The 25,881-nt window shown below is 47.2% G+C and overlaps 1 protein-coding gene across 3 annotated transcripts; it reads right to left on the bottom strand.

The window, feature by feature from the left end:
* Positions 1-495: 495 nt before the first annotated feature.
* Positions 496-25,470, bottom strand: CCDC27 (coiled-coil domain containing 27). 3 transcript variants are annotated; one of them, XM_060201295.1, is made up of 11 exons: positions 25,159-25,470; positions 22,691-22,868; positions 20,863-20,961; positions 19,910-20,064; positions 17,954-18,133; positions 17,465-17,855; positions 17,145-17,275; positions 12,032-12,109; positions 11,513-11,725; positions 4,253-4,357; positions 496-737 (listed from the first exon to the last, which is right to left on the bottom strand). In XM_060201295.1, exons 1-11 carry the CDS (start codon positions 25,342-25,344, stop codon positions 612-614), a joined length of 1,842 nt encoding a protein of 613 aa, XP_060057278.1. In that variant the 5' UTR covers positions 25,345-25,470; the 3' UTR covers positions 496-611. The 3 variants fall into 3 exon arrangements, with proteins under 3 accessions (XP_060057278.1, XP_060057279.1, XP_060057280.1); XM_060201296.1 differs by having other exon boundaries at positions 17,145-17,248; XM_060201297.1 differs by lacking the exon at positions 22,691-22,868.
* Positions 25,471-25,881: the final 411 nt, after the last annotated feature.

Genomic DNA, 25,881 nt, shown 5'->3' with positions numbered 1-25,881 from the left:
AGCCCCCAGCTGCCAACTGGCCCTTTGTACCTCTGAGGATCTGGACACTACGTGCCCTGCACTAGACTGAGAGGTGGCTTCAGGAGTGCACGGCCGGAGCATACTTGCAGGTGGGCACAGAGAAGGCACAATGATGACGGATTCTTCAGCACTGGGGACCCACCAAGGAAAGGCAAAGGCCCGTAGGCGAGCCCTGCCCTCCTAGAAATAAGAGCAGAGCTTCTCCACACCCTCCCCACTTCCTTACAAAGAGGCAATATCCCAGCCACACCCCACCCTCAGCTCCCTGAGATCTCACCTGGGTGTACTAGCATCAGGCCTCCTAAACTGGGACCATGGGGAGGACCCTGTGTGTCAGGTCTCCCCAGGAAGGACCCAGAGGCTTGAGCTGGTATGCTGAACCCCAACATGAGTTTTGGAAAAGGAGTGTTGAAGTATTTGAGTGCTCCCCCAAGAAAGCCTCCCCTGTCCCATGAGTATTGGGGAAGGAAAGGGTGAGCCAAAACCAACACTGGGTTTAATTCTGAAGCAGAGGGAAAAGCAGGGTCTCATGGGGACACACAGATGGCTCTCTACACTGGGCAGACCACATTTGGGGCCCTGGACTAGGTCTACTTGGGAACTGTCTTCTTAATCTTGTTAACTGAAGAAAAGATCTCCGATGGGTGCAAGGGAGGCATTTTGATTCCTTTCTGTTTCAGTTGGTTGTAGTAATCTGTCCTCTCCGTGATGATGGTCTAGGAGAGAAACAACCCCGTGGCCCAGGCCCTGCAGCTCAGGACAGCACCTTCTCCTCCCCCAGCAGAGCTCTCTCAGCAGAGATGTGCTGTGAATATTTACCACCAGCTTAAGATTGAGGGAAGGTATCAGTTTGGGAGGTGGTGCAGTGGATAAAGCACTGGATTCTCAAGCATGAGGTTTTGAGTTCAACCTCCAGCATCATGTGTTAGAATGATGCTGGTTGCCTCTCCTTCTTTCTCTTGCTTTTTTTTTTTTTTACTTTTTTTTCAATTTTATTTATTTTCCCTTTTGTTGCCCTTGTTGTTTAACGTTGTTGTGGTTATTGATGTTGTTGTTGGATAGGACAGAGAGAAATGGAGAGAGGAGGAGAAGACAGAGAGGAGGAGAGAAAGATAGACACCTGCAGACCTGCTTCACCGCCTGTGAAGCGACTCCCCTGCAGGTGGGGAGCCAGGGGCTCAAACTGGGATCCTTACTCTGGTCCTTGCGCTTTGCCCTTCTTTCTCTTATAAATCAATAAATCTTAAACAAAACAAAACAGAACAGAACCATATAGCTGGTGGTAGAGGAAGCTCTGATCTCTGAGAATGAGCACTCCACCGTGGTCTCTTCAACCACAGAGATGAAGCACAGAGCTCAGCCCTAGAAGGGGTGCATTCTATGTGTTTCTTCTCCCACTCAATCCTCTGAGACCTCAGAGGTCAAGTCTGACTCTTTAGTTCCACCAAGATGGCAGAACACACAAGACAATAGACTTCACCTCTTCCTGCTTATATGATGAAATGACAGGGATGTATAGCAACAGTATAGAAAGATCAGGCAACCAGAGGATCACAGAAAGGGGACACAAAACATGAGGACAAGAAACATGGTAACATAATTAGGAGCTGGGTGGTGGAACATCTGGTAGAGAACACATGTTACTATGCCATGGACTCAGGTCCAAGCCCCCTAGTTCCCACCTGCAGGGGGTAAAACAGATTGCAGGTGTCTCTCCTCCCTCACTCCCTCCCTTCCCATCTCTCTCTTTCTCTCACCCTTTATCAAAGAAGAAGAGGAAGAGAAAAAAGAAAAAAGAGTGAAAGGGGAAGGGGAAGGGGCCTGGTGGTGGCACACTTGGTTGAGCACACATATTACACAGTACACAAGGACCCATTCCTCACCTACAGGGGAAAAGCTTTGCAAATGGTGAAGTGATGCTGCAAGTGTCTCTTTCTCTCTGCCTCTCTGTCTCCCCTTCCCTCTCAATTTCTGGCTGTCTCAATCCAATAAAGAAAGATAATTAAATGTAAAAAAAGAGAGAGAAAAAGAAAAGGGGGAAAATTTACTGCTGGGAACAGAGTCATGAAGACACTGAGCCCCAGAAATAACTCTGGCGGCTTATTTTTTTTAAAAAAAGTAACATAATTTTACGAGTAATGACACTGGAGAACTACTACCCAAGAGAGGAAGGGACAACTGTGCTTTAAACTGAAAGGCTCGTGCCTACATTAGACACCCCAGTTCCTGAGGACAACATCAGTGAAGGGACCGCATGCAGACAGGTACAGAAAACAGAGCATCTTACTTCAGACAACAGTAGAATGCTGGGGAGTAAAGATTCATAAATGAGTACTGGGGGAGCAGACACATGTCAACAAGGCAGATGTCACACTGCTAGAAATCAACCAAGGAGTGTGAAGCTCCCCAGTTCCCTACGACTAGAAATGCCTTGAGGCCATGAGACATTCCTTATGAACACACAGCTCTTGTCCAAGGAAGTGACTGACAGCTTACATCTACATGCCCCATGTACATATGGCCTTCCAGAGACCCTGGTGAGTGGAACGTGCTGGAAGCTGAGCAAAATCCCCCTGGTTTCTCTCTACAACTAGCTTCCATGCTGTATATTTTTGTCTGTTCTGCTTCAACCTGGGGCAACCACTAAGCCTACACATTCAACTGAGAAACTTGGGAGCCTCTAGTCAGAACTTAAAAGCACTCAAGCAGTAGGAATTTGCCCTTCCAGAGATGAAGTCCTACTCAAGGAAGTTGCTGGAAACAGCTCACTAACAGTTGTTCTGGGCCACAATCCCAGAAAAAGGATAAGAGACTGTCTTTTATGGGTAACTCCCCGAGACCCTGAGAGACACCCGCTCCTGATCAGCTTGTAACAACTGATTGGGTTCAAGCCCACAACTTCAGGATGGCTCTGCTCCTGGGAAAAACACAGGTTATAGAACCTGCAGACCATAGCTGAGTCATAACTGAGGGGTGTTAGTGTAAGCCTGAAGCTGGGAGAAATATCTGGGGAGGAACTGGCCCAGAGGAGAGGATGCATTCAGGATGGTATGGCCATAAACTACTTGCTATACAAAGAACTAAGAACTGCAATGTATAAAGAACTCAAAAAACAACAGCAGCAGCAACAACAACAACAAAAAACCAATCTCATTAAAAATGGGGAGAGGATATGTGTAGAATGTTTACTAAAGAAGAGATCCAGATGGACAAGAGATAAGAAAAAAAATGCTCAAAGTCCCTGATTATCAGATAAATGCAAATGAACACAACAGTGAGTTACCATTTTCACCTGTGAGGATGTCATACACTAGAAAGGATAGAAACAAGTGCCAGAGAGGATATGAGGAAAGAAGAACACTTTTTTCCATTTTAAAAAGATTTATTTATTTTAAATCCATCTTTTTAATAGTTTATTTTTAATTAATTGAATAAATACAGAGGGAATGGGAAGGTAGAGAGGAAGAGAGACAGAGAGACACCTGCACCCCTGCTTCATCACTTCATCACTTGTGAAGTTCTCCCTTTGCAGGTGAGGACTGGGGGCTTGAACCCGGGTCCTTTGGCATGGTAATATGTGCCCCCAACCATGTACACTACCACAGTTCCCTTTTATTTTATTTATTAATAAGAGAGAAAGAGTTGCTTGAGGGGTGCTTTATTCAGTGCAACACCTCCCAGGCTGCAGTACTAGACTCTCAAGTATGAGGTCCTGAAGGTCCTGGGTTTGATCTCTGGAAATACCTATACCAGAGTAAAGTCATGCACCTCCCCCTCCCCCAAATAATAAATAAATAGAGGTAAAAAAGAAATAATAGCATAAAAGAACATATTAATTAAACCTTAAGAAAGTATAACAAGGGGTGGGTAGATAGCATAATGGTTATGCGAAGAGACTCTCATGCTTGAGGCTCCAAAGTCCTAGGTTCAATCCTCCGCACCACCATGAGCCAGAGCAGAGTGGTGCTCTGGTAAAAAAAAAAAAAAAAAAAAAAAGCAGATTTAACTGTAGAAAAGTAGCAACTGATAGAATCATCAAGCTGGAAAATACCCAAAGAAACCAACAAGAGGGGAAAAGAATTAAAAAGTATAAAACAGCATGAGAGCCTTATGGAGTAACATCTCACCCCTGTGAAACATATCAAGTGGGAGCCTCCCCAGCCAACTCAGAGAAGTCCAGAGACCAGCCCACAGCTTCACGGCCCAGGGCCAGGGACACCTCTGCATGTACCTGTAGGGCTTCCAGGATGTCATTGTCAGAAATCTCTGTGCTTGTAGACTTGATCCCAGTGATGTTGAAAGCAGCCTGGATGATCTTACTTCTCAGCCTTTCGAGCTACAAGCAGAAAGAGTGACCATGACCATGGAGGGCTTTGCAGGGAAGGATACACCACCCGTGAGAGGTCACTAAAGGAAGCTCATTCTCTGAGGCTCTGGGCACTAGAAATGACCAGAGGTCGTAGACATTTGAGATAGAACTGTGTAGACTAACCAAACACTCAGCCACACCATCACAACTTTATTTTAATTGAGAAAATAAAACCTGAAAATGGGCTGAAAAAAAATCAAAACATCACAAAAACTCCCAACAAGCCCAGGGCATTATCTCCACCCCTGGAGGAACAGGTCTCATCTCTTACTGACCCTAGGAGACAAGAGCTCCTGGTCCCTTGCCCTGTCCCCATTTTTGGTATTAACAGAACACTTGGTGACCCCTCCCTCTACTGCACTGAATAATTATTGCCTCTCTGCTCTTCCTTCTTTCCTTCCTTCTTTTCATTTATCTGTTTGACAGGACAAAGAGAAAAATTGAGAAGGGAGAGGGAGACAGAGGAGAAAGGAAGAGAGAGACAGAGAGAGGGAGAGGGCAAGGGCAAGAGAGAGAAAGGGAGAAGGAGAGGGAGAGAGAGAGAGAGAGAGAAGAATAACAGCACTACTTCGCCACTCTTAAAGCTTCCTTCCAGTAGGTAGAGACTGGGGACTTGAACCTAGGTCCTTATACATGGTAACATGTGTGCTCAACCAGATGCACTACCACTTGGCCCACCCCTTCCTTCTTTCCTTCCTACCTTCCTTCCTTTTCTTAATCGACCTTTCTTCCTTCCTTCCTTTCTTTCTTCTTTCCTTCCTTCCTTCCTTCCTTCCTTTCTCTCTTTCCTCCCTTTTCTTGCTTGCTTGCTGGAGCTTCACCACTTCTGACTTTTTCAGATAGAAAAAGAAAGAAACAGAGACCAGGGGTGGTGGAGACACCACAGAACTGAAGTTTTCTTCAGTGCTAGACTTGAGCCTGGGTTGCTCACATAGCACTGTCTAATTGTCCAGCTGTGCACTGTCCAACTATTTGACGAGCCCCTTTTGCCTATTAGTGACCCAGAGGCACTCTGTGTTGTGGACATCTGCACAAGTCAAGTGCTGACCAATCATTAACCAGGATGGGCTGCTAAGGCTGGCTAGTCTTTTGCTACATCAGCATCCTGGTCTGTGGCTTGGGACCCAGTCACTTCTCCAGGATCAAGCTAACTACACTGCCCAGTAAATTCAGAATGAAGGACTCCAGTCTATGACCTAGAATGTCAGACAGGGTCCCCAAGTCAGAAAACAAGCTTGGCACCAGCTCCTCACTCTGAAGTCCCAATGGGGCAGAAATGCCATGTACAAGCCTGACTGAAGAGACGAGCCTTGCAAGACACTGCCACAAGGAGTCTTGCAAGGAGGAAGGGTTTAACTAACATTGAGGATGTCACAAGACATGAACTTTGAGCTGGAGAGGCATTCCTTTTCTTCCTCCCAGTATGCATTGGTACAAACTCTGCTAGGTATTGTGTTGGATATTATGGTTACTAAAGGGTGGTGGGGGGAATGTCATGTTCTGTATCTGAGGTAGTTCCCAACAGAACAAGGGGTGTTTCCAGACCCTGGACCTGCTTCAGGTATCACTTGTCAGTCATAGCACTACTTTCTGCTACCCTCACACTCAGCCTCAGAACCTTCCACAACACAGTGTTCCAGGCTCTGCCAAACTGATTTGAAACTTTTTTTAACGGTAGAAACAGAGGAGAGAAAAAGAGAGAGAGGGAGGGAGGGAAGGAGGGAGAGGGAGAGAGAGAGAGAGATCACAGCACTAAAGTTTCATTTAATGTGGTGGGGGCTGGGTTCAAACCTAGGTTGTACACATGAAAAGCAGCTAAGTGAACTATTTTGCCAGCCCAAAATGAATGAAACCTACCCCATTGACCCACCTCATGCTTTAGCTGGAGATACAGCTGATAAAAAGATAATTAGGCAGATCCTCAAGGGTACTGTTCAAGGCTGTCCCTTATAGGAGGGAGGGCACCACTGGGGCATGCCTGTCATTCCTTGTGGGTGAATAGGGAACACACCACCTATTCCAGCCTATGTCTCAGCCGGAATTTGGATTCTGTTTCTGGGATATCTCTCCTCTGATTTCCTTCTCTGGTCCCATGCAGCTGCCTCTCTCCAAGCCTGCACTTGGAGAGGGGCCCATGCCCTCATCCCCAGCACTACCTCTATGCCACCTGGACTCTCAGATAGCTTAAGATTCTCTCCTGTGGGGAGGGGATGGTATATGGAGCTGTGGTGGTAGGAATTGTGTGGAGTTGTACCCCTCTTATCCTATGGTTTTTGTGTTTCCTTTTTATAGATAAAACAATTTTTTAAAAATTAAAAATCTCCTGCAGCAGCTTCTTATCCATAAGGTGGGGATACTAATACAGCCTTACTGAATAGTCTCTATCCAGGGATTCAGGCTGGTGAGGTGGCTCAGTAGTTGTGTGCATGAGATCATGTGTTTTGATCTCCAGTACTGTGTGTGATGGAGCAATGCTGTAGTCTGTCTCTCATAAAATAAATACATCTTTAAAAAATCGGGGGGGGGGCCCAGGTGGTGGCACAGCTTATTAAACACTCACATTATTTTCCAAGTATGACACCATCTCCCCAGACAATAACTTAGGTCATCTGCATATTAGATGTCAAGCTCAGGCAAAAACTAGTAAGAGTTCTGGGTCCCTTGCAATATACCTAAAATAGACCTACTAGCTTCTTCCAAAACGGAGACCCCAAATCTTCATCAGCAATATTCTTGTCTTTAGGTTCATGATTAGTCAACAATTTGTTCTGCCTTATATCCTAACTCTTTTTCAGCCACCAGGTTCCAGACACTATCATAATGCTAACCTAACTTCCCTGGGCAAACAACCCCACCAATGTGTCCTGGAGCCCCATCTGCCCAGATACCTACCCCACTAGGGAAAGAGAGAGACAGGCTGGGAATATGGAGCGACCTGTCAACACCCATGTTCAGTGGGGAAACAATTACAGCAGCCAGACCTCCCACCTTCTGCACCCTATAATGATCCTGGGTCCATACTCCCAGAGGGATAAAGAATAGGAAAGCTATCAAGGGAGGGGATTGGATATGGAGTTCTGGTGGTGGAAATTATGGAATTGTGCCCCTCTTATCCTATGGTCTTGTCAATACTTCATATATATATATATATATATATATATATATATATATATATATATATTCTCACATTATAGTGTGCAAGGACCCAGGTTCCAGCACCTGGTCCCCCCCTGCAGGGGGAAAGTTTCATGAATGCTGAAGCAAGTCTGCAGGTGTCTCTCTGTCTCGCTCCCTCTCTATCCCCCCCCTCACAATTTCTCTCCATCCCTCTCAATTTTTCCTCCATCTTATCAAGTAATAAATAAAATGTTTTTTTTTTAAAGCAATACAATATTTATGCCAAGAACAATGTCTCCATGAATGGCAAGCACTTCTTCTTCTAGCGTTTGCCCTTCTTCCGTAGCCAGTCAACAGCATCAGGTTGAGCCTGATGTAAAGTTTCGAGACCTCCTTTGAATCTGGAGAGGTGGCAGTCGTTGACTATGTGGGTCATAGTCTCTGTAGCCGCAGGGGCAATTCGGGTCGTCTCTGACTCCCCAGCGATCATATGCAAACTAATGCTCTGATCTCTCTCACATAACCTAATAAATACATCTTTAAAATGACAATGCACACGCCATCAACTCTTCTTCCCTCTCTCCAGAGCAGTGGAGGAATAGAAGCTCTGCCGTGACCCTGAGGGCTGCAGGTGTGTTTTCCACCACATTCTGTTGGGGAGGTCTTGAGGCATGAGTCAGCAGGAGAAGATACAGCTATGTAACTTACTAGGGCCACCTAACCCTGACCTGTAGCATCCACCTTCTCCTTCTAGCATTTGCCCTTCTTCCGTAGCAAGTCAACAGCGTCAGGTTGAGCCTGATGTAAAGTTTCGAGACCTCCTTTGAATCTGGAGAAGTGGCAGTCATTCACTATGTAGGTCATAGTCTGTCTGTAGCCGCAGGGGCAGTTCGGGTTGTCTCTGGCTCCCCAGCGGTGGAACATGGTGCACTGGCCATGGCCTGTTCGATAGCGATAGAGGAGGGCCCAATCATAACGTGCTAGGTCAAAGCCAGGTTGACGCTTACAGGGGTCTGTGATGAGGTGTTTGTTCTTTACCTCAGCTGACTGCCAACTCTGTTTCCAAGAGTCTGGAACAGAGAAGTTCAGTGTAGGCGTAGGGGACCAGATTGGATGACGAGACGTCAAGCGTTGGACAGGGTGAACCAAGATATCCGCATATATTGGCAGGTCTGGTCGAGCGTAGACGTGGGAAATGAACTTAGATGATGCCGCATCCCGATGAATATCTGGCGGGGCAATGTTGCTAAGAACTGGCAGCCATGGAACCAGGGTGGAACGGATGGTTCCAGAAATTATCCTCATGGAGGAATATAATTTGGAATCGACCAAGTGGACATGGGGGCTACGGAACCATACTGGGGCACAGTATTCTGCAGTGGAATAGCATAATGCCAGAGATGATGATCGTAGTGTGGAAGCGCTCGCGCCCCACGAGGAGCTGGCCAGTCCTGCAATGATGTTATTCCTCGCGCCCACCTTTGCTGCAGTTTTTATGAGATGTTCGTGAAATGACAGAGTGCGATCGAGAGTAACGCCAAGATAGACTGGCTGGGCTTCATGCCGGATTCTCGTATCGCCAAGCTGCACATTAAGCTCACGCGAGGCCGAGGCATGGTGTAGATGGAAAACAGATGATACCGTTTTTGCAGTGCTAGGGATTAGTCACCATTTTTTACAGTAATCAGATATCAGAGACATGTCTTTCGTGAGTGTTTCCTCGAGGATATCGAACTTTGATGCCTGAGTTGCACAGCAGATGTCATCGGTGTAGATGAACTTCCTTGAAGAAGTTTCTGGGAGGTCATTGATGTAAATATTAAATAGCGTAGGAGCCAGAACAGAGCCCTGGGGGAGGCCACTTGAGACAGGTCTCCATCTGCTAGACTTGTCACCCAGATGCACCCGGAATCTTCTGTTTTGGAGAAGTAACGATATAGTGTTGGCCACCCATGGAGGCAGGCATCTTGAGATCTTGACCAGGAGACCACGGTGCCAGACCGTGTCATAGGCTGCTGTGAGATCAACAAAGACAGCACCCATCTTTAAATTCTTCTGGAATCCATTTTCAATGTAAGTTGAGAGGGCCAGGGCTTGTTCGCAGGTAGATCTTCCTGGGCGGAAACCAGCTTGGGCGGGTGATAGGAATTTCTCTGTAAGATGAGAAATACGTGACAGAAGCAGCCTCTCAAGGAGTTTGTAACACACGGAGAGGAGAGAAATTGGTCTATAGCTGGCGGCCAGTGTTGGGTCTTTCTTTGGTTTCAAAACCGCTATAATCTTCGCATGACGCCAAACTTTGGGCATAGACTCAGATTCCAAGATGTGGGACAGGAATGAAGCGAGCCACTTCTTTGCTGTGGGACTCAGGTTAAGAATGAGTTCTGGGGTGATGTTATCATAGCCAGCAGCTGTTCCCGGTTTAACCCTCTTCAAAGCGTCTTCCAGTTCAGACAGTGTAAAGGGAGAGAGTTTTGGAGATGGACAAGATTACCGGAAGTGGGATGACCACTCATGGGAAATTTCTCTTTTCCAGACTGGGTCGATTTTAGCATGTCCAACTTGAGTTAGGTGACTGGCCACTGAGTTTGGAGATACGGGAGGATGGGAGACGGGAGGGGGTTGGCTACCGGCACCCAGTCTGTGAAGAAGCTTCCAGGCCTTCCTACTTGAGTGGGTGAAGTTCAGTCTTTCCGTGAGTTGTTGCCAGCGGGCTTGGCGTGCTGCATCCAGGGAGGCAATGAGATGGTCAGCCACATCTGGGTCGCCCGACTCATCATACTGCTTTAGTAGTTGCTCGCATTCAGCATCAAGACAAGGCGTATAGTTAGCACGTCTCCCACGAGGAATGGCTTGGGAAGCTGCTTTGAAGATGGTTTGGCGGAAGCGCCTATAGGAATCTTCAGAGGGGATAGAGTTAATTGGAATTGCAAGGAATAGATTTGTTGGTAAGATCACTGAACAGACGCCAGTTTGCTTTCTGAAAGTTCCATCTTAGTTTCTCCGAGCACAGAATCAGTGGGAGCTGGAGACCAATGTGGATGATAGCTGGGCGGTGATGACTGTGCGGGAAGATCTTGAGAACTTGTCTCGTAGCGGGAAAGGCTTGGCCGTTGACTGTGCTAATCCAGCACAGGTCGGGTGACGAGTCTTTATTCCATCTAGCACTGTGAAAAGAGCCTGGCTGTTTGGGATCGTATAATAGGGAGAGGTCATTCGCTGAAGCCCAGTCGGCTAAGATAGAGCCGTCAGCACGAGTGGAGGAATATCCCCAGTCTTGGTGATGACTGTTAAAGTCACCAACGTAAACGGCTGGGTGATTCAGGCTAGGCAGGACCTCATTATCCCATGAGGCACTGGGAGGCTTATATACGTTGACGAGCTGAATAGTTCCAATAGTAATGGAGTCGGAGAAGGTCGAAGAGGCCGTGTGGTAAACGTCCAGCAAGACACGATTTGGCGTAGATGGCTCGGCCATGTTTAGGATGGAGATTATAGCATATTAAATCGAATCCACTGATGGTGAATCGAGCAGCTTCATCGACTGCTATATGTGTTTCTTGGAGGCAGATAACATCTGCCTGATGCTGTATCGCCAGTTGGCCAAGCACTCATAACTGATAATAAAATCCTTTATTACTATTTGCCCCACCTGGGTCATGCCTTTCCTCTTCCTGCCTAGCCTCATAGTTTAACCCAAAATGTACTTGGCAAACAAACCACTCAGGTCATGGTACTCACCCTACTATTCAGCTCCCACTGCCACCCTACTATTTAGTGTCCATACTCTCTCAAACCCTTGCTCCTGCCTCCAAGTTTCTGGAGCTATGATTCCTTGCTGGTGGTGGTTGGGGGGTGGGGTTGGGCATGTATGCTGGGCTAGAAGAAGCATGAATCAGAGCCCTCACTCACTCAGTGGACAGTGTCTTTGCATTAGCAGTGGGCCAGGACACTGTATCTCCTACTGACCAGCCAGGAGCCTCCAGAATGGGGAGATGGGCATACCCTGGACTGGACACTTTCCAGGGCCACGCGGAGCTGTTGTTCTGCTTGATGTATCGTCTCGTTCCTGTTCTGCATATCTTCCTGCAACTGCTTCCACCTCTGAAGATGGTTCTGGTGCTGTTTCACCTGTTCTTGCAGCTGGTTGACTTTGATGTTAAAGTCTGCGATGGTCTGATCCCGCTTGGTGAGCTCAGTCTCCAAATCTGATACTTTCTGGGGGGGGAAGAGGGAAGGAGAGTTCAGGGAGGATGAAGGAGTAGGCCCACTTGGCCCAGACTGGTTACACACAACCCCCATCCCTAATATAACTGTCCCCTCAAAAAAATTACCAAGTCTCACTGAGTTCCCCAAGCCAGTGAGGGGAACTGAACCACATGGAGTCCTTGTGTGGGTCTGTGGTTCTGAGATTTGTGGAGTGGAATTCTGTCTGAAATGAGTGGGTGCCATGTCCACTATGAACCATTTCCCTGCTTCTGTCTCCCAGTGAACTGCTCACCCAACCTTTGGACAGTTGTTCACCTGTCGGAGGTTCAGGTTATCCTTCTCAACCAGTCCCAGCATCTCTGCTTGTTTCTTTTCTTCCCGGAGGTTGGAGAACTGGAAAGCAGATGAGGAGTTGGCCCGGGGCAAGGACACAAAGTGAACACTTGCCTCTATTTTTCTCCCTAAAACACAGTGAGATGAAGGCAGCAAATTTTCTGCAGAGGATAGGGAGAAGAGAAGAAAGAATGCCAGGTTGAGGGCTGGGTGGAGGCTCACCAGGCAGAGTGCGAGGACCTGGGTTCAAGTCCTGGTTCCCACAGGGAGGAAGCTTCATAAGCACTAGAGCCGTGCTACCAGTGCCTCTCTTTCTCTCTGCCTTTTTCCCCACCCCTTCTGTGTCTCTCAACATCTATCAAAAAGAAAGAAAGCAAAATGGTTGATAGGTATAGTGAAGCCATGTAAGCACTGAGCCCAAGTCATAACCCTAGAGGTATAAAACAGACAAAACAAACAAAAGCCAGAATGCTTGAAAATTAAAAAGAGGATCCAGCAAACTAAACTCTAAGCCTCGAGAGAAAAAGTTAAGAGGCCAGATGGTGGCACACTTGGTTAAGCACACATATTACAGTATACAAGGACTCAAGTTCAAGTCCCTAGTCCCTACCTGCAGGGGCAATGTCTCATGAGTGATGAAGCAGTGCTGCAGGTGTCTCCCTGTCTCTCTTCTTCTCCCCTTTCAATTTCTCTCTGTCTTTGTCCAATAATAAATAACTAAATATATTTTAAAAAGAAGAAAGGTTTAAAACAAGTACTGAAAGTCTCAGACCTCAAAAGTGTGTTCTACTATATACCTGAGAGAATGGCCTACATCAACAAAATAGGAAATGACAGGTACAGCCCCTTTGAAAGACTGTATGGAGAGTCTTTACCTAAAAATGGAAATGCTGGGGGTTGGGTGGTAGCACAGTGGGTTAAGCACATATGGCGCAAAGCGCAAGGACCCACTAAAGGATCCGGGTTTGAGCCCCCCCCCCACCTTCAGGAGGTCACTTGGCAACAAATAGCCTCCAGGAGCAGTGGACTTGTGCAGGCACCAAGCCCCAGCAATAATCCTGGAGGCAAAAAAAAAAAAGAAATTCCTTCTGATCTAGCAATACTACTCTTGGGCATAGGAAACTCAAACACTAGTTAGAATAGACATATGCACTCCCACATTCATAGCTGCCTTATTCATAATAGCCAAAGAGTGAAAGCAGCCTAAATACTAAATGACAGATGACTAGATAAAGAAATTGTGGTATAGGGCTGGGGAGACAGCTTAATTGTTATGCAAAAGACTTTCATGCTTCAGGCTCTAAGGTCCCAGCATCACCATCAACCCAGAGCTGAACAGTGTTCTTATCTCTGTCTCTCTCTCTTTCTACCTCTCTCCCTTTACAATAAAGTAAATAAAATACTTTTAGAAAGAAGTGTTGGTATATATTCTACGTGGAATACTAGTCTGTGATAAAAAAAAAAAAAGATGATACTGTGTCCTTTAGGACAAAATGGATGGAACTGGAGGTGATTGTGCATGGCAAAGTAAGTACAGAGATGAAAGACAACCACCAGATGGTTTCACTTGTATGTGGAATCTAGAGAGCTGATACATATGAACTTGCAAAAACAAACTGTTTCTAAGATTTTGTGAGAACTATGGTGGTTATCATTGGGAAGCAGGAGGATGGAGACACAGAACTTTGGTGGTGGGTGTAGTGTGGAACTATACCCTGCAATCTTACAATCTTGTGAATTTGTTAATCACGGCGCTGGGTGGTGGCGCACCTGGTTGAGTGCAGAATGTGCAAGGACCCAGGTTCAAGTCTCTGGTCCCCATCTGCAGGGGGAAAGTTTCACGAGTGGTAAAGCAGGGCTGCAGGTCTCTCTCTGTCTTTCTCCCTCTCTACCTCCCCCTTCTCTCAATTTCTGGCTGTCTCTATCAAATAAATAAAGATAATTAAAATTTTCATTAATCACAAACAAAAAAGTAATTTGTGGGGAAATAGGAAAGAAATTCATGATGCCTGGCTCTCCTGCCTATGCAGGCTCAAACAAGGATGGCTTCAGAAACTTAGCGCTACAGATGCCCCTTTACACTTGAATAGTGGTCACATGCTCCTTTCCTTCCTCATAGGAGACTAGTTGTCTGGGATACCACAGAGGATCCGTGCCTTGGGATATACTAGGCTTAGTTAAGGGGCAGACAACATACTCTGCTGTGGATGTGGGTGGGAGTGTGGAGAGTCCACTCTCTGCCTCGATGACTCCCTGCACACCAGCAGCTAGACCTTTGCATCACAGCAAGAAGTTCTTCACGCTTTCTCAGATTTTAGGGCACTCAAACTAAACCAAGAGGAAGAGGCCTGACAATACCATCAATAGCCTCTCCATGAAAGATCCCGAGAGCTCATTTCTGCATGAAACAGGCACTGTGGTGTAGTGAAGCTCTTGCAGAGAGACCAAAACAAATTTACAAAAGGAAGTTGGAAACAAAAATGGTGCCAGAAACTTGTAAAGCAAAAACAACTATCACTAGTGTTCTCAGGGTAAGAGAAACACTCCTGAAACAAGAGAAAGTAAAAGGAAAGAAGAAAGAAAGGAAGGAAGGAAGGAAGGAAGGAAGGAAGGAAGGAAGGAAGGGAGAGAGAGAGAGAGAGAGAGAGAGAAAGAAAGAAAGAAAGAAAGAAAGAAAGAAAGAAGAGAAAGGAAAAATTCAAGAGGCCAGAAAATGATTCAGTAGGTAGAGCATATGACTCCCATGTCTGAGGTCCCAAGTTCAATACCTGACACTACATAAGCTTGAGTGGTGCTCTAGACACACACTGTCTCTCCCCCTCATTAACTAAATATTTTTAAATGACATTCAGAGAGTGCAAGATCTAGTTCGAAATGTTATTGTAAATGAAAACTCAAGGGTAGGGCTATTGAAAGTTCAAGAAATCTAGAAAGAAAAGAAAAAAAAGACAAGATTGGCAAGAATGAATAGACAGGAAACAAAAGACCAATGGGGGGGGGTTTGAGGACCACTGTTAGTGAGGCCAGTGGGACAAAAGAGGAAATTTCCAGATCAAAAGGACAAGAGCTTCAAGTAGACCTCAAAGTGCTCAGGACAATGAAAAGTGGCCTTCAATAAGGTTCCACTTTGCTGACCAGTTTTGGAGCACCTGAGACAATCCACAGGTTCTTGCAACTTCCTTCCTTTCTTTCTCTCTCTTCTTTCTTTCTTTTTATCTCTTTCTTTCTTTCTTTTTCTCTCTCTCTTTCTTTCTTTCTTTCTTTCTTTCTTTCTTTCTTTCTTTCTCTCCTTTTGGTTTGTGTTTTGTTTTGTTTACCAGAGCACTGTACAGCTCTGGCTTATGATGGTGCAAGGGACTGAACCTGGCACATCCCAGCCTCAGGTATGGAGGTCTTTTGCATAACTATTATGCTGTCTCTCTAGCCCATGGATGTTTTGACTTTCCAGAGAGGAACTTGGCTAAGGGCAGTGTCCAAGGAAATCAGGATGGCTTAGGCTCCCTGCAAGTGAGGATGGAACAGTTCCTGCACAGCTGATAGAAGATGCTTTCCGAGGGATCAGGCAGTGGCGCAGTGAGTTAAGTGCATGTGGCGCAAAGCACAAGGACCAGCATAAGGATCCTGGTTTGAGCCCCCAGCTCCCCACCTGCAGGAGGGTCACTTCACAAGCGGTGAAGCAAGTCTGCAGGTGTCTGTCTTTCTCTCCCCCTCTGTCTTCCCCTCTTCTCTCCATTTTCTCTCTGTCTTATCCAACAATGATGACATCAATGACAACAACAATAACCACAACAATGATAAAACCACAAGGACAACAAAAGGGGGGACAAATGGCTTCCTGGAGCAGTGGATTTATGGTGGCAAAAAATAAAAATAAAACTATAGTAAAAAAAAAAAAGATGCTTTCCAAACTGGAAGTGTATATCCAGCAAACTCTGTGAATGTGTAGCATAAGGAAACTGGTAGACACTGAGTGTCCCACAAACTGTGTCCCCCTCCCCCTTCTCAAAAACCAAGCAAACCAACCAACCAGTGGAGGATGTGCTCCAGTGGAAAGGAAAGTGTCAATAAAGAAAGAACTTCCATGCAGCAGGCTTATCGTGAAGCTTATGAATCTTAACAGTCTTTCACAAATGTGCATGTGTCCTAATGCAGCACATGCAATATTGATCTTAATGGTATTTCCAGACAATGGCAGCATATGGGGGTCAGATGGGAAGAGCCCCTGGGGGGTTGGGTGGGAAAGCAGGGGAGGAAAGACGGGAAACATCTGATAACAGAAAGAAGATCTATAATGTGAATTCCAAGCTTGCTGTCTAGAAATCCAGAGGTAGCTATCTGAATACTGTTCCAAGGGGAAGGGGATGATGGTGTACCTAGTTGAACACACATGTTACCACCATGTGCAAGGACTTGGGTTTAAGCCCCTGGACCCCATCTGCAGGGGAGAAGTTTCACAAGCAGTGAATCTGTGGTGCAAGTGTCTTTCTTTTTCCTTCTCTATCTTTCCCTCCCCTTTCAATTTCTTTCTGTCACATCAAATAAGAAATGGGAAAAAGAAGAAAAAATGGCTATGGGAGTAATGGGTTCATTGTGTAGCTATTGAACCTCAGTGATAACCCTGATGCCAATAAAAACAGAAAAAAGATAAAAGCTTTTATAGAAGACTTGAGGGACAGGCAAAGCAGAGAGAAAAGACTGGAAAGCACGCAATTTTTTTTACATCACAAGCCTTGAGGCAATTTAAAGTTCCTTTCATTAGGTACATTAAACAAATCAACTTTCAAGAAAATGAAAATTGAACACACTTAATAAGCCTCCCTAAGCTTTCACAACCCCCCAACCTCCCAACTCAGGAGCTTGTAGATGCTTGTCCAGGAGGTGTATGACCCTATAGAGAGGCTCAAAGGGCAGCACAGGCCCTTACTGGTGCATAAGCCTCCCACAGACAAACTGTGACGCCTGGTCTGCTACTGCCAGCATGTGACCTGGGACATCCAAGTGTCAGGAGAGATGGTGCCACCCCCAGAGTAAACAGTAAATGCAGTGGGAAAGGACAGATCAGGCAGACACACAGGGTAAATGAGGGCACAGCCACCTTGTCAGACATGGTCTGCAGCTGACACTTGCGCTCTCGGAGCTCCTTCTCCAGCAGCTCATTCTCCCAGTTGATCTTTTGCAGCTGGGATTCTTGGTAGTCCACTTGGCGTTGTAAAGACATGATGGCCCCTGAGTGAGCGGCGGGAGAGGAGAGGCCGAGCAAGTAGGGGTGATGGACGTGGGGCTCTGAGACCCTGGTGGAGGGCTGTGGCTCCTGCCCAGGGCTCACTGCCTCCTTCAGTTCCCTTGGACACCCCCTCCCATGGCCCTGATGGGGGGACTGCATGCCTCATGCTGGCCTGTACCCCCTGCGCCCACCTGTTGCAAGGGAGTATCTGGCTCTGGTGACCTCCAGCTCAAACTGGAACTCCTGCATCACCCGCTCGAACTCCCCCAGGTGCATCATGAGCTCCTCTTCGAAGGTATCTTCCATAGAGCGAGAGCGTCTCCACTCCTCATTCAGATTCTCCTTTTCCTCATCCAGCTCAATCACCGTGTCCTCCTCCTCATGATCCTTCTCCTCCTCCTCCTCCTCCTCCTCCTGCACACCCCTGGCCTCAGGTGCAGACTCCTTGCTATCTGCACTGCTCTTGGACACCTCATCTGTTGCCCTCTCGTCTTCCCTTTTCACGCCCTCTTGCTCCTCAGAGATGCCCACTTCTGGCTCCTCACCTCCACCAGCCACTATTAAGGATATGATGCCTGTCTCCTGTGAGAGGAGGAAAGGGGTGTTGGGCAGGCCACTTGAGGTACAGATGCCCTGGAAGCAACTACCAGGGACTTCAGATGCTCCTGCTGTCTGCTTACCTTGGAGCCTTGGCTGAAGGTCATGTCCTGGCTTTTGCTTTTGAGAAGGTCCTTGAGCTGCTTCTTCAGGGCCTCCTTCTCCTCCTGCAGTGCTTGGATCTCCCTGTCTTTCTTCAGTATCTGAACCTTCAGCTCTGACAGCCGGTGCACCTCTTCCCCCAGCATAAACAGACAGTGGTCCTGTTGGGAGATGGGCCAGATTCCTTCAGCCTCTGCAGCCGGCTCAGCACCATAGCCCCAGCCTAGGGAGGGAAGGCAGGCCTGCCATCCTGGGAGCCACAACCCGAGTCCAAGATCCCTGCTTCTTAGTACTTTCTGCCCCATCTCAGGACAGATCTGAAACTCATAGTCACAGCCTCTTTCAGCCTGACTCCTGGCTGATCAGAACCCTGACTGAGACTGAGGACCCCAGCCTTCTTTCTAGTCAGCCCCCACTGAATCAGCAACATCTCCAGGAGACACACTGGGAATTGTTAGGAGCTGGGCCCACTGCCCTCCTCCACAAACTGCCATTAATTTTTTAAAATTTATTGGGGAATGAATGTTTTACATTTGACAGTAAATACAGTAGTTTGCACATGCATAACATTTGCCAGTTTTCTATATAACAATACAGCCCCCCACTAGGTCCTCTGTCATCCTTTTTGGACCCGTAATACAGGTCCATTTTAAAATTTAATTCACAGTGGTCCAGAAGGTGGAGCAGTGGATAAAGCATTATTAGACTCTCAAATATGAGGTCCCAAATTCAGTCCCTGGCAGCACACATACCAGAGTGATGACTGGTTCTTTCTCTCTCTCCTCCTAGATTTCTAATAAACAAATAAAATCTTTAAAAAGGTTAACTAAAATTTAATTCACAGGTAGTTCTGGGAGGTAGCACAGTGTATAGAGCTTTGGACTTAAAAACATGAGGTCCCAAGTTTGATTTCTGACATCTATGTGCCAGAATGATGCTCTGGTGTGTTTCTCTCTCTCTCTCTCTCTGTCTCTCTCCTTTTTTTTAAATTTTTAAATATTTTAAAAATATTTATTTATTACCTTTTATTGCCCTTGTTTTAGGACAGAGAGAAATGGAGAGAGGAGGGGAAGACAGAGAGGGGAGAGAAAGAGAGACACTTGCAGACCTGTTTCACTGCCTGTGAAGCAACTCCCCTGCAGGTGGGGAGCCGGGGGCTCCAACCAGGATCCTTACGCCGGTCCTTACACTCTATGCCACATGTGCTTAACCTGCAGCACTACTGCCCAACTCCCTCTTTCTCTCTTCTTATGCTTATAAACACACACACACACACACACACACACACACACACATATTTAATTATTTAATTGCTACCAATGGTCATCATTGGGGTTCAATGCCTGTACAACGAACCAATTGGTCTGTAGGTCAATTCCTCCCCCTTTTTCTTTACTTTTTTAAAATAGAGACAGAGAGAAATTGAGAAGGGAAGGAAAGATAGAGTGGGGGAGAGAGAGAGAGAGACCAGCAGCATTGCTTCACTGCTTATGAAGCTTTCTCCCTGTAGGTGAGGACTGGGGATTTGAACTTAGGTCCTTATACATGGTAATTTGTGAGTTCTACTGGGTGTGTCACAGCCTAACCCTCCTACCACCCCCCACCAAATAAGCACATTTTAAAAATATTTGATTTGGCCCAAGTGGTGGTGCATCTTGTTGAACACACACATTACCATGCTCAAGGATGGAGTTCAACCCTCTCCCCATCTGCTGGAGGAAGCTTCATGAGCAGTGAAGCAATGCTACAGATGTCTCTCTGTCTCTCTTCCTCTCCCTTCTCAATTCTCTCTGTCCTATCAAATAAAAAAAATAAAATAAATAGGATAATTAAAAAAAATCTTACAGAAGCCAGAAAACAAGCTTGAGATGTTTGGGTGACATCCAGGAACCCACTTTTGTGGTTACCCAATTCCTGAGCCAGACACTGGACAGTACCTTCTCGTGGATGACGGAGATGTACCAGGGCATCCTCCTCCTGGAGGAAGGCTGCTCCATCGAGGGCCTGCTGCTGACTGGGCTCAGCAAGTTCGACTGGCTTCGTTGCCTCAGGTAGTGGAACTCACAGGCGCTCTTACTGAATGGGAGGGGCTCTGGTGGGGGGAGAGGGAATGGAAGGAGTGGTCAGGCCATGCTCAGGAGCTGTCCTGCCTTGTTCTGGTTCACCCTCCACTGACTCAAGACTCCTATGGTGCCCCACCCCACCTGCACCCTCACCTCCCATCCCAGTCCCCAGTTTTTCCGTCCCACAGCCCCACCCCACCTGGTGCTTCTTTGAAAAACTTGGGGCATCTGAACACTCTGGGGGATCCCCAGAGCCTGGGAGTTAGGGCCAGGGGCTTCCTGGCGCTGTTCCATGTGCTGGTGACCTGGGACACTGCTCCGTTTTATACTTGGCCTCAGATAGTCATTTTAATTTATTTTTGTGGAGCCTGGGCCTCATGCATGGGTGATATCACTGCTCTAGGCTGCTTTTTCACTTAGATAAGAGGCAGAAAGTGGGGGACGGGGTGGGGGGGGAAGGGAGCGACAGCACAGTGCCAAAGCTTCCCCTGGTGTCACAACATCTCCCAAGTGATGCTGGAATTCAGACCTGGACTGTGTACATGATAAGGCACGCGCCCTACTCAGTGAGCTCTCTCTCCTGTCCAGTTTGCCATCGTGTAAATGAAAGAAGTGACCTTTCCTTGGGAGCTGGCCACACGAGAGTCCATGTGTCTTTATGAGTGAGGGCCAGTGTGTTCATTTGCAGAAGTAGTGCTCACTCAAGGAGGGCTGCAGCCCCAGAGCCCCTGTCTAAGGGACACCTGTGGGGGGGACTGGATCAGGGGGAGGAGTCTGGAGATCACTGGGACTACAGGAGAGGACCACAAGGGGTGTACTGCCCTCACCATCCACCTTCACGTCCTCCTGCTGGCTGGAGAGGTCATCCTTCCAGTGCTCAGAGTCTATAGACAGCACCTTGGGCTGAGGTAATGCCATGGCCATACCTGTGGGGGCGGGGGAGGTAGCAGTGCCAGCTGATGAGGATACAGTCACAATTTCCCAGCTCTCTTCATTTCTGTGTAAGCACTGACTAGGAAGCCAAGGTGGGGGTGGCAGGGGACTGAATGCAAATATGGTGCCATCCTCCTGCCCCCACTGGGATGTCCACTAAAGCAGATTAGGCACCACTCAGACCCTGTGAATTGACACGGTCTTCCCCATCCCTCCTGGAAACTCTGCCTCCCCTAAGTCTTTGTTATTTATTTATTTATGAGTATTGTTTTTCAGTATGATGCTGGAGAATGAAGCAACAGCCCCAGTATGCATGTTACCTCCAAGAAACCTCTCTGACTCAACTGTACTTTTACTATTTATTTATTTTTTTGTCTCCAGGGTTATTGCTGGGGCTCAGAGCCTGCACTATGAATCCACTGCTCCTGGAGGCTATTTTTCTCATTTTTGTTGCCCTTGTTGTGGGTTTTATTGCTATTGTTGTTATAGCTGTTGTTGGGATAGGACAGAGAGAAATTTAGAGAGGAGGTGAAGACAGATAGGAGGAGAGAAAGATAGACACCTGCAGACCTGCTTCACCACTTGCGAAGCTATGCCCCTGCAGGTGGGGAGCTGGGGGTTCCAACCGGGATCCTTACTCTGGGTCTTATGCTTTGTGCCATGTGCACTTAACCCGCTGCACTACCACCCAGCCCCCCACTTTTATTTTTTTAATAAGAGACAGGGAAAGGAGGGAGGGAGACAGACAGAGAGAGAGAGAGAGAGAGAGAGATTACAGCATCAAAACTTCTTTTAATGTAGTGGGGGACAGGCACAAACCTTGGTCATGTATATGGCAAAGCTGCACATTAGCTAAGTGAGCTATTTTGCTGGCCCCTGGTCTTCCAGAAGTCCTTATACCTCAAGGGTCAGACTCTACTTCTTCTAAGTCCTCATGAGTCATGCCAGTGTAGTCACCCTATGAGTAGTATGTATACAGGATCTGGCCCTAGGATGCTGTAAGCTTCCTCAGTCCTGCTCAGCTAATGGATAGAGTGTGTGCTGCTGAGAATCCTGCTGAGAGAGGGCAGCCTAGAATCCACATGGGTAAGTGAGGATACCCACTTTTTTCTCGAAGCCTACTGAGAACCATGCACAGAGCCTTGGTCATAGCCACAGGCTCTAAGGATAACATGGTTCAAGGGGGGAATGGACCAAGCTGAGTTTGGGGGCCTGCTTGTCCAGATGTGACAGCTGGCCTTAATGATGTCTGTTAGGTGACTGAGGCCTTAGCTGTCCTCTCGAGCCTCAGATTCTATTTCAAGGTAGTGTGGGATTAGATAAGATGGTCACTTACTGCTTCCTACTTCTAGAGAAAGTAGGTGCTTCCTACTGTGTTATCTGTGAACTTATGGGCTTCATTGTTGAAGCTTCTAGAATCTTCTAACTTCTCCATTTCCTTGCCCTCCTCACATAGCTCCAACCCTGCTGAATCTTTGGTGGGTGGCAAAGTAAAACAGCGAGAAGTCTGGGAGGCAGTACCAATAGCAGGCAGTCCTTTCTGTCCTTCATTCTGCCCCTCCTGCCTTGGCCTCAGTTGCACGTTCCAGCCCAGCTTCTGTACACAAAACCACTTCCAGAAACAGTGACTATGGGCCCCATACCCTTGCTGGCCACCACTGTCAAGTGTTCTGATGCTGGCAGAAAGAGAGGTGACTTTCTGGGGCCGGGGGTGGCTCTCACCGCACTGGGAGATGGATGTGGCCCTGGTGTTAAGCTGGGGGCATCCAGGACGAAGGAGGAACGCCTTCCTCAGCTTCTCCATTTCAGACAAAAAGCTGGTGTCCTCAGAGCTGGGGTCCTCAAGACTGGTGTCCTTGGGGATGATGTCCTTGGAGTATATATCTGGCTTGACTTCACTCTGGGTTAGGGGGGTAAGACAGTCCCTGAGCGGGAAGCCTCAGGACACACTCCCTCTCAGGATGGAGAGGACTTTGCATGTGGTGACAGCTGTTCTGTCACTTGCTGTAAGCAGGGACTTGACAACAGCCATGCCCACTCTACTCTAGAACTACAACTGGCTAAGCCCAGGTGATGTCTGTTTAGGAGATGAGATGAGATGGAGTGGGCTTCCTACACAGGGGAGATGCAAGAACTGTATGTTCACCTGTGATTTCTTTTTTGTTTTACTTTGTTTTTGTAAGTATAATATTTATTGCAGAGAGAATATACATATGTATATATCACACTCAATTTAGATGTCATATAGATATAGAAAGGGGACAGGAAAGCAGCACAGGGGAAAAGCTACCAAAGCTTCTTGCATTTCAGACTTTTTTTTTTTGCCTCCGGGTTATCGCTGGGGCACAAATCCACTGCTCCTGGAGGCCATTTTTCTCATTTTGCTGCCCTGGTTGTAGTTGATATTGTTATTGTCATTTAAGCTGTTGTTGTTGGATAGAACAGAGAGAAACCGGGAGTCGGGCTGTGGCTCAGAGGGTTAAGCGCACGTGGAGCAAAGCGCAGGGACTGGCGTAAGGATCCCGGTTCGAGCCCCCGGCTCCCCACCTGCAGGGGAGTCGCTTCACGGGCGATGAAGCGGGTCTGCAGGTGTCTTTCTCTCCCCTCTCTCTCTGTCTTCCCCTCCTCTCTCCATTTCTCTCTGTCCTATCCAACAACAAAGCAACGTCAACAATGGCAATAATAACCGCAACGAGGCTGCAACAACTAGAGCAACAAAAAGGGGGAAAAAATGGCCTCCAGGAGCGGTTACTGCACCAAGCCCAGCAGTAACCCTAGAGGGAAAAAAAAAAAAAAAGAACAGAGAAACCAAGAGAGGAGGAGAAGACAGAGAGGAGAGAAAGACAGATACCTACAGACCTGCCTCACTGCCTGTGAAGTGACCCGTCTACAGGCAGGAAGCTGGCGGCTGGAACTAGGGATCCTTCTGCAGGTCCCTGTGCTTTGTGCAAGTTTAACCTGCTGCACTACCGACCGGCCCCCCCATTTCATACTTGTTTTTCAAATTTTTTTAAAGATTTAATTAATTAATTAATTTTAAAATTTGTTATTGGGTAGAGGCAGAGAGAAATTGAGAGAGAAGGGGAGATAGAGAGGAATCAAGATAGAGAGACACCTGCAGACTTGCTTCACCGCTTGTGAAGCGACTGCAGGTGGGGAGCCAGGGGCTTAAACCAGGATCTTAACCGGTCCTTGCGCTTTTGCACCAAGTGCGCTTAACCTGCTGCGCTACTGCCTGACTCCCCATTTCATACTTTTTAACAACTGCACTGGTCAGGGCAGGTATTTATGCTTCTTTCTCCTACCCTATCTCCAATATTTCTTCTTAAATATTATTCGTTAATGAGAAAGAGTTAGAGAGGGAGGGAGGGAGGAAGGGAGGGAGGGAGACAGAAAAAGAGAACCAGTAGCCCCAAAGAGAAGTTGAGAGTGAAGGGAGAGATAGAGAGGGAGGGAGGAGGGAGAGAGGGAGAGAGACAGAAAAAGTGAGACACAGAGAAAGAGAGACCAGAGCAGTCCTCTATCACAGTGCCAGGGATGGAGCCCAGGACCTCAAGAATACAAGGCATGTGATCTATCCACTGAGTCACCTTCTGACCTCACCTGTGTTTTCAACATTTTTTCTCCACCTGTGTCTTTTTTTAATTTTTTTTTTTGCCACCAGGGTTATCACTGGGGCTTGATGCCTGCACAATAAATTCACCCCTCCCAAGCATACATTTTCCCTTTTTCATTTTTATTTTCCCTTCTTTTCATTTCTGTTTGCTAAGACAGAGAGAAATTGAGAAGAGATGGGGAAGAGAGAGTGAGAAAGAAAGAGAGACACCTGCAGACCTGCTTCACCACTCATGAAGTTTCTCCTCTGCAAGTAGGGACCAAGAACTTGAATCTGGGCCCTTCTGCATGGCAATGTGTGCACACAACTTGGTGAGCCACCACCTGCCCCCCACTGTGTCTTTTCTAGACAACCTTAAGGGAAGCTTGAAAAGACTGCCTGTTTTCTCCCAAGCTCTAGGCTCATGCACTTCGAGAGTTGGCCCACCCTGACCTACCACTAAGACTAGCTTGGAAGTTCTCGAAGGTGACCTTTTCATGAGGCCTCCCAGCATGCAGGAGAGGCAGGCCACATCCATTGTGGGAAGTGTGGCCAACCACTGCCTCCCAGGGTCCCTCCCAGTCCAGCCCTGTACCATCTTTCTGTAGTAGCGGTTGACTGCCTGGGCTGACTTGCTTTGTGAGCGCTGTTTTTTCGAAAGCTTCTGTGGTGGGGTATGGTTGTCCCGGCCTGCCACACTCTGCAGCATCAGCAAGCCCTTGGCCATCAAGTCAGGCATGAGGATGTGATTCTTTGGCCTGCTGACTTTCTTCGGTAACATGAGGGAGGTGGAACGAAAAGACCAGGGTTTGCTCTGTGCGGGTGGTGGTGTAGACCGACCTCTCCTGTGGGTCTGTTCGTCTGGAGCCAGGTGAACACAGCCTCCAGTGTGGACTGCAGTGGGCAGAGGCTGGGAGGGAACCAACTTCCAAAGCACCCCATCCTGTGAGGATCCTAGGAGCAGTGTGTGGCATCACAGATGTCTCCATAGAAACGGGGTATGTCATTCACCTTAATTTTCTGCAATTTGGCTTCATTTTCTGCTGGACAGGAGAGCTAGGAGCTGCCCCCATGTAATCTTAGGATGTTAGAGCCCAGGAGAAGTGGTATTGACATCTGTTTCACCAACTTCCTTTCAAACCTCACCATGAGTATTTCACCTTATTTAATGTTATTAACTGGCAGTGGCTCTGATATGAAAATTGAATGTCCTTGGTTCAAACTCAAGTATTTTTTTGGGGGGGTTCTTTTTCACTTTTTCTTTTTTATTATTATTAATTTATTTATAAAATAAAAATAACGAGAAGACCATAGGATA

The sequence above is a fragment of the Erinaceus europaeus genome, chromosome 11, assembly GCF_950295315.1.
Source record: "Erinaceus europaeus chromosome 11, mEriEur2.1, whole genome shotgun sequence".
Lineage (NCBI taxonomy): Eukaryota > Metazoa > Chordata > Mammalia > Eulipotyphla > Erinaceidae > Erinaceus > Erinaceus europaeus.
The sequence above is the reverse complement of the archived record's forward strand: the minus strand, read 5'-3'. Positions and strand labels throughout refer to the sequence as shown.